Source organism: Aulostomus chinensis, chromosome 18 (genome assembly GCF_037954235.1).
Source record: "Aulostomus chinensis isolate RoL2024-O1b breed Wild chromosome 18, RoL_Achi_v1.0, whole genome shotgun sequence".
In the NCBI taxonomy this organism is placed as follows: Eukaryota; Metazoa; Chordata; class Actinopteri; order Syngnathiformes; family Aulostomidae; genus Aulostomus; species Aulostomus chinensis.
The window spans coordinates 17,452,092-17,460,886 of NC_141337.1; the positions used below are offsets into that span (position 1 = coordinate 17,452,092).

The 8,795-nt window shown below is 43.8% G+C and overlaps 1 protein-coding gene across 1 annotated transcript; it reads left to right on the forward strand.

The window, feature by feature from the left end:
* Positions 1 to 563: 563 nt before the first annotated feature.
* plbd1a (phospholipase B domain containing 1a) lies at positions 564 to 8,294 on the forward strand. Its single transcript, XM_086185748.1, has 11 exons — positions 564 to 765; positions 1,164 to 1,386; positions 1,611 to 1,694; positions 1,856 to 1,997; positions 4,385 to 4,525; positions 5,448 to 5,592; positions 5,927 to 6,127; positions 6,574 to 6,714; positions 6,787 to 6,972; positions 7,357 to 7,463; positions 7,566 to 8,294. Exons 1-11 carry the CDS (start codon positions 696 to 698, stop codon positions 7,740 to 7,742), a joined length of 1,617 nt encoding a protein of 538 aa, XP_086041874.1. The 5' UTR covers positions 564 to 695; the 3' UTR covers positions 7,743 to 8,294.
* Positions 8,295 to 8,795: the final 501 nt, after the last annotated feature.

An 8,795-nucleotide genomic window follows, 5' to 3' on the forward strand; every position in this document is an offset into this window, starting at 1 on the left:
ATCAAAGTGAAAACAAATATTGACAGTTTTGATAGATTTTTGTCTTTTGAGGACTCAGTTAAAAAATATATGTTGTTTTATTTCCTTCAGTAAAACAAAAAAATGGGGTGTTTTCGTTTGGAAAGTTAAATTTGTGAATATGGAGTATACAAAGTAGTAACATTAGATTGATAAAAAATGTATCCTCTTTCTTGATCCTCGAAACATCCGAATGTAACTTCCCTGTAGCAGACAGCAACATGTGTAATGTAGGCATTAACATCTTTCCAGAAGTCATTTGTAAATTTACGAACCAGAATAAATCAGAACAGGTTTCAGGATGTAATTCACAGACAGAGCAGTTTACGTCTCTCTTCAATTTAATAAAATAAAATAAAATAAAATAAAATAAAATAAAATAAAAAATGCTTCACTGGATAAAATCTATGAATTAACTCAAACGAGCCCGCTTTAACCTTATTTGTTAGAAGGTACTTCAGCGGTAGAGAGCAAGCCTTCTTCCAAGCTTCGTTGCTCTCAAAATTAATCCGGTACGCCGCCCTGCTTCCTCCGACCTCAGCCAATCCAGAAAGACTCCGTTCCGGGTACTTGGAATTACCCTCCGTCGCATTTAACAAATGCGTTCCCCCCTCGACCGAATCACTATCGGCTTCCCGTCGAAGCGGCCGTGTTCTTGGCTCTAACTTCACGCAGCCATGCTTTCAATGAAGAGGCTGTACGTGTTTCTGCTTCTCCATGTGGCTTCGGCCGTCGCCTCTCCTGACGGTAAGTAGGTCAAGTCGATCGAAACCACGAGTTCGATCTTATTTATCCCGAGTTTCCCAGAGGTTCGTTGTAATCGTTGGCGTTGTCCAACAATAATGAGCCTCACCAATAATGAGCCTCACTCTGTGTCAGCGGCGTCTTGAGCCTTGTTTTGCTCCCCAGGTAGAGGGAAGCCTTCTGTCAATGAAATGTTTAAGGTGTGATTTTATTTTTTTATTTTTTTTACTGTGGTCCACGTTTAACGTAAAAGCAAAGAAAGAGTATGCTGATTGATGTAAGGTTTCAGTGAGTGGGAGGTCACTAATGCTAGAATAAAAGGAGAAAGGCACCGCTTGGATATCACACAGGTATCAGATTAAAACGGTGGTATTAGTAACTGAATGTACTGTACTGCACAGACATGACAGCAGCCACAGTTTACTGGGACCCACAGCACAAAACCCCCCTGCTGAAGGAGGGGGTGCTGGAGACAGAGGGAGACGCCTACGGGTACCTGAATGACTCCCTGTCCAGTACAGGCTGGAGTGTCCTGGAGATCCGGGCTGGCTATGGACAGACCCCTGAGACTGATGAGGTCACCTTCTTCCTGGCGGGCTACCTGGAGGGTTTCCTCACGGCACAGTGAGTGTCATGAATGTGCTGGTTATGAAGCAGGTGGCGTGTTAAACAGTGGCGTCTGCGATGCTCAGTCGAGAGACTTGGTCTCGATCTTGACGGTCTCTGAGCTGGGACAGCAGAAAGATCGGGATCATGGGAAACAACGAATGTGTCAACAGATCAACAATCAGTAACTTTTGCTTCGTTTTACATTTTTAAAAGCACAGATACTTTCTCTCTCGTCCCAGGCAGATGATGGACCACTACACCAACATGTATCCTCAGCTGATCCACAACCCCAAGATCCTTGAGCCGGTTCAGACTTTCATGAAGTGAGTCCACTTCCTTTCCCTCATCCTCTTCTCTGGGTCATGTTAGCTTGACTTTGAAGGTGCAGAACAACTGCAAATTTGAGATTTTGATCACAAGGAGCTTGGTTTTTGGTTCTTTACACTTGAGTCTACCTCTATGTGAACGGCGCTTGCTTCTTCAGGAAACAGGACTCATGGACCAGAGAGCAGGTGAAACTGAACAAGAGCTCTGATCCTCTGTGGAAGCATGCAGGCTTCATCGTGGCCCAGATGGACGGACTACAGGCAGGCGTGGCAGACTGGGCCAAGAAACAGGGCAAGAAGGTAAGAAGGTCACCAGGTTACATTTTACCTCTTAAATATCAACATGTCTGCATGGAGAATTTCCTTTTTATTTGCACGTATTACATGAAAATAATAATCAGTAGATCAGTTAATAAAGTAAAGTGTGCAGGCAGGGACAAGAATGCCTGAGGGGCTCATACAAGGTCGCGTACCTAAAACAGAAAGGAATCACGGTAAAGACAATAGTGCAGGCAAGACTAAAAAGAATAAATAAAAACACCCTTAAACCGGTGAACAATCACAAAATATCAAGAAAAGATGGTAGAAACTTAAGATAAAGATCAGTGGGGAAAAAAGCATTTCTCCTTTTGCAGTAGACAATAGCAGAGTTCTGACTAACCAGTAGTTAGCCGGCTCCTGAATGCACTCCCAGAGCGCCTGCACTGCGCTGATAGTCAGGTTGATGCAGAGGCAGTCAGGCATTCATTAATGGATTCATTTAAAAAAAAAAAAAAAAAAAAATTCAGATCAGGAATCAACAAGCAAAAGACAACTAAATAAAATGAAGAAGAAAAAAAACCCTAATAAACAAATCATCATCATACAAAAGTCAACCAAACTCCGCGACTCAAGAAACAGGAAGGAGAACACAAGTGCGGGGGAGGAGCTGACTGGATAACAAGGCTGAGGACAAGAGGACCGACAGGTGATCGCAACCAAAAAAACGGAGGGGAAAAAGACAAAGAACGGAAGTGGACAAACAAGTTAGGTACATAACAATAAAGGGAACAAAGAATTCAAAAGATCAATAATTCACTGAAAAGCCCGTAATCAAGATGGTCCAGACGGACGGTGAGGTGTTACAGGACATGTTAGCTGTGAAATGTAAAAAGGAAATTACTCTGCTGTCGTATCCAGTTATTTATCTGATGTGTTACCCCAGCGCACATCTGAATTTTATCATGGTCACAACATCTGATGAAAACTACAAAACGTGTTATGAAAACTACAAAACGTGTTTATGTACAAATCTGATGAGGTTCTGATTTAAAGTGAGGAAGTTTCTGAGCGAACCAAACATGTGATCAGGCGTCACTCTCTAGATGCAATCTGAAAGTCACATACAGACTTCTTCTCAATTCCCAATTTGCACATTTCTGCTCTTCCTCTTCTCGCGTCGTAGTCCCGCCCACCTAGAATGTGAGTGGAGGAGGAGGAGAGAGGAATCCAGGCCGCAGGTTTAAAACAAGGTGGGACATTCACACCTCTGAGCATCGTTTTAGAGAGTTAATTATGAAGTCTGGCAGCTTCATCTCGTGTACATTTCGTTCCTGCCATCTGTATTTGACAGTCTGTTTAGTTTTAGTTTATGAGGTGGCATAGAGTGTGAGGGAGAATGTCCATCCATCCATTTTCTTCCGCTTATCCTGTTAAGGGTGGCGGGGGGCTGGAGCCTATCCCAGCAGCCTTCAGGTGAGAGGCGGGGTTCACCCTGGACAGGTCACCAGTCCATCACAGGACCAACACATAGAGACAGACAACCATTCACACTCACAGTCACACCTACAGTCAATTTAGAGTATCAATCAGCCTCATCCCCTCTTGATGTCTTTGGACTGTGGGAGGAAGCTGGACTACCAGAGAGAACCCACACAGGCACAGGGAGAACATGCAGACTCCACACAGAAAGATCCTGTGCCAAAGGCGGGACTCAAAACCCAGAACCTTCTTGCTGTGAGGCGACAGTGCTGACCACCGTGCTGCCCTAGGGGGAATGTCGGACATCTGATTCGTCATTGTTTTAATGAGTATATGTGAAATATGAAATAATATCACAGAATCTTCTTATTGAAACCTATTACGCAACAAAAAAAAATAAAAATGGGCAATGTCATGGTGCACGGCGGTGAGAGAACCTGACCAACGCTGAACAGCAGTAAGTTGGATCGTCTTAACTCAAGTCTGCCACTTAGAGTATTCAAGACTGCTGAGCAGCTGGCTTGGTGTAGTGGACTGCTGATTACCGAGGGTTAATTCTTGCAGTGAAGATTAAATTTCTGTGTCTTCTCCTTCACAGCAGTTTTATTCTGCTGCTGAAGTGGCCCATATTTTAGGTATCAAGTCTGTAATTTAATAATCGTTCACACCTGCTGCTTTATCTGTTTTTTTTCATTTTTTTTCATCTGCATTTCAATTATTACGTCACGGTTGCCTAATAGAACTGAGTTTTTTCCTCCTGCCTGACTGGGACATCATTGTCAGGACAATGCGCCGCAGCAGCCTGCAGAGAAAAGACTTGGCATGAAGTGTTTTCTGGCTTTCTCAGCTCCTTCTATCTGCTCTTGTTGAACCACCTCAGTGTGGAAGTGGATGGACTCCCCCCCCCACCTGCCAACAGCTGTTTATCTGCTGTCCTTCCCACACAGCCGCTGTCCCTGTTTGCCGTCCAGTTCCTCAACGCGGTCGGAGACCTGCTGGATCTGATTCCAGCTTTGGTCCCCACCCCAGACTCTCCGTTCAAGCACCCGAAGCTTCCTGGGATGGGACACTGCTCCGCACTCATCAAGGTCAGAGTTCCAAAGCTGCTCCAGTCAGGAAGTGAGGCCTGCTAACTTAAAAACATGTAAATCTGTGGAGCCGATGTCAAGATACAAACCAAACAGCTTCCATTATCACAAATATAGCAAATATGAAGCTTATTATGCTCCTCAGTAGTTGATCCAGTGCTCTTGTTACCTTGTCAAACCATACGATCCAGATCCAGTCAGACTGATAAAACTGAGCAGAATTAGCCATAAATCATAAACATGAAAGAATGTGAAGCGCTTGTGGAAGTCAGTAAAGTAAATCATGGCAAAGCAAAGATGAAACACAAAATTTGGGTGTTCACAAGTTTACATGGATTAAAAAAAAATAAAAGGTCACGTTGTATCTCTGGTATGTGCCTCCAAATGATGTTTTACGCCCCCGCTATAAATGCCCGACATACTTTTGGATAAATGCACGAAATATTAAGTTCCCGCAATATTTTTGTAAAATATGAACCAAAGTCAACTAACTCGGACTGGATTTAAAGAAATGGCTGAGAATGGCTGCGTATTTCTGTGTGTTCTTGTGCTAGACAGTTCCAGTGGCACTGATACTGACTCCAGCAAAGAACTTCTGCGGTACCTTTTTAAACGAGACCAGAACCATCTGGACTCTGAACTGTCCAACGACAGATTCCAGTTTACTTGTGGTGTGTTGTTCATCTGTGTTTTCAGCGAATGGTCCTAGCAGATCATAAACCACTGCTACATTGACAAGATGTTGATGAACAAGCAGTGCAACACAGATCCTCATCGTCCTTTACCTTCACATGTCAGACTCCCGCTTGTTTCATTGTGGAATCGCCTGGGAGTCTGTGGGAGCTTTTTCATGTGACGCAGTCGTTTGTCATGAAGCAAGAATTCTGTTCCTCAAGTCTCACTTTCACTTTGCCAATGCCAGTTGCTTCCAGGCTTTGAGAACCTCCTCTTCGCCCATTCCAGCTGGTACACCTACGCCGCCACCATGCGCATCTTCAAACACTGGGATTTCCACATCCGGGAGCCCCACGCCGCTACTGGGAAAATGTCCTTCAGCAGCTACCCTGGTAGGACTTCTGCTTTTATTTTGACGGCAAGATGGTCCATAAATGGTTACTCATGGTTCCAGGAGGACATTGGCCAAAGTGTCAAAGTTGTGGCTTCAAAACTAGAGACCACACAGTCCTGCGTGGTTTTACACTGGCCTCATCTGCTTGTTTCATGAAGTCTGAATCTAAGAACTGGATGTAGATGGTAAACATTATTTCTTTCTTTCACCAGGCACATTGTGATGATTCATAGCTGGGTGTCACTTTTACCAAATAATGATCCAGGTAGATCTGAATCCCTGCTGTGAGTGTGGCTTTGTCTGAGAGAAACTGTCCTACATTCACCCCTTAGGTTTCCTGGTGTCTCTGGACGACTTCTACCTCCTCGGCAGTGGTTTGATGATGACTCAGACCACCAACAATGTCTTCAACTCTTCCCTCTTTGACTCACTCACCCCCAACAGCCTTCTAGCGTGGCAGAGGGTCCGACTGGCTCACGGTTTGGCCCATACGGGTGAAGAGTGGGCTCAAGTCTTCTCCAAGCACAATTCAGGTGAGAATTGGTTTGATAAAATAGGTTTAGGAATGTCAACGCTGAAGTACAGGCAGGCCAAGATGCCTGGAGAAGCAGTACCAGAGGAGAAGTCTCGAAAACTGAGTATTCGCTCAATGATTTGGTGTTTTTGATTTTCTTTCTCTGTGAGAAAAGTCTATGGTCCCTGAACTAGAGTTGATTGAATGTATCATATCTACTTTGCATATGAGCTTTTTTGTTTCGTTGTACATTTGGTTACATTCGTCCTAGCCCAGGAAGAGTGTCGGCCGGTAGAGTCAAACTTAGACTCAAGCCATGCTTCAAGTACGGAGGAGACATCCAGCGATCATGATGATAATAATCTGTATCTGAATGTAATAAGAAGTAAAATATAATAGTGGGGCTCAAGTCGAATATTTTTCAAGAAAAAAAACCAACCTCTTTGCTATTGTCCCACTTTGTAGGTACCTACAATAACCAGTACATGGTGCTGGACCGGAGCAAGGTGAAGCTGGGCCACAGTGTTGCCGATGGCGCTCTGACCGTGGTGGAGCAGATCCCCGGATTAGTGGAGTACTCAGACCAGACGCAGGCGCTGCGCAGAGGTGATAACAAACTCTTCAGGTGGATTTCCACTGGAAGGTTTGTTTTCATGTAGCAGCCTGTTTCTTGTTCAGGTTACTGGCCGTCATACAACATCCCTTTCCACCAGAAGATCTACACGCTGAGTGGGTACGGGGAAATGTGGGAGGAGTACGGAGAGGACTTCTCTTATGATCTTTGTCCCAGAGCCAAGATCTTCCGCCGTGACCAAGCTGATGTCAAGGACCTGGACTCTTTGAAGCACATCATGCGGTTCAATGGTCTGTGTGTGACTCACATTCTTCAACTGCACAGAACCAGTTTGTGTTTTTGGGATGCAAATTTTTGGACTGACGCAGTTGTGGTTTAACAAACTTTTCTGACAAGTAACTATGAACCTTCTGCTCTTGAAATTACCAAGTAGTTGCTATCAGATGACGGTATCAAACCAGAGCACACACACCTCTCAACCAAACTCGATGTAAAATAAATCCAAATTTTTCTCTTGGTTAAATGGACTCGTCCAACATTTAATAGATCCTCCCTTGGCCTGTGCATTAAAGCACTGATGGTTGCTTCTGTGTCCACAATTGAGCATGCACACTTGTTTCAGTCTACATAGAGATTGACTTGATTTTGGCATTGACCACGTTTACCGTTACCAGACTACAAGAAAGATCCCTACTCCAAGGATGACCCTTGCAAGTCCATCTGCTGCCGTAACGACCTCAGAACGGAAAAGCCTTCACCGGGAGGTTGCTATGACACGAAGGTAACTATCCTGTTACCATATCTGTGCATTAATAAAAGTTCTGTAGCGTCAAATGTTTTTTGCTCAGATTTTCTGTTTTTCCTGTGTCGTTTTTCCATCCAGGTAACAGATTTCGCCATGGCTGGGGACTTCCGTGCGGAGGCGGTTAACGGGCCAACGACACAGGATGGACTCCCGCCGTTCATCTGGGAGGAATTCAGCAGCATCAGCCATCAGGGTCTGCCGCCGTACTACAACTTCAGCTTCGTGAGGATGCAGCCTCTTCTCTTCAAACCATAATTCAGTTCATTTGTGTGTCTGAAGACGATGCGCAGGGTCGAAGCAACATGCACAGAGATGCTCCTCTTCTTGTTTGCACATACATTTACACAGGAATGATTTGTATTTTTATGTTCAGAATCTCATCCCTCTCGCATGAGCTTCCTCCTTTATTAATTTATGATTTTTTTTTTTAGATACTTCCTCCTCTGGATAAAATGCCAAACATGTGACTCCGATTGCTAAAGTGCCATTTTTGAAATTAGTATTTTATTGAACATGTCTCAGGGTGAATCAGTAGAAATCAGTTTAATACCTGGAATTGTTTGTGCCTTAAATACTCAGCAAGTAGGATTTTATGAAATGTTCTATCTGCTCTCAATCAGTAGTTTTTTGTGTTTATACATGCAAAGACTATCATTTCAATTATGAATGAAGCGATCAGTGTAACGTCTCGTACAGCGAAACATCTCAGGGTGATATTTGTGCGTAAGCCTGTTTCTACATCCAATAATGTACATTTTATGGTATCTCGGTTCATGTAATGTGATCATCGATATTAAAGATTTACAGTTGTCCATGCTCTTGTCTTTTATTCTGTCTCTTAACAATGCAGTCTCAGATACGTGCAGCTCAGTCGTTCCGTGTTAAATAGAGCCGGGAATTATTATTTCTCTCCTCTCCGTCACACCAAGCAGACATGCGGTAGATCATGTAGATAACGAGAAGTGGAACCTTCACATGAGTCACATGAGTCATAATGGCACGTTTCAGCTGACCACTTTTGTGATCCTGGTAGAACTGTCATAATTTCAACACTTGTGAATTACTGATCAAAATGGGTTCAGGAATGGTGTTTCTGTACAAAGGTATACAAACTTGAGCTTTGATGTGAGGATCTCTGTGTTTTTGAGGCAGAAACGCACAGAGCGTTTTCTCTCTCTCTCTGCCTGACCTCCCTGAGGGACTCTTGTAGTGATTCACTCCTTCCTATGAAATGGAGGAACTGAAACATCTGTTAGGCTATTAGCATTCATTTCCTTTACAGTTCTGTTTTCACCTTTATATATATAT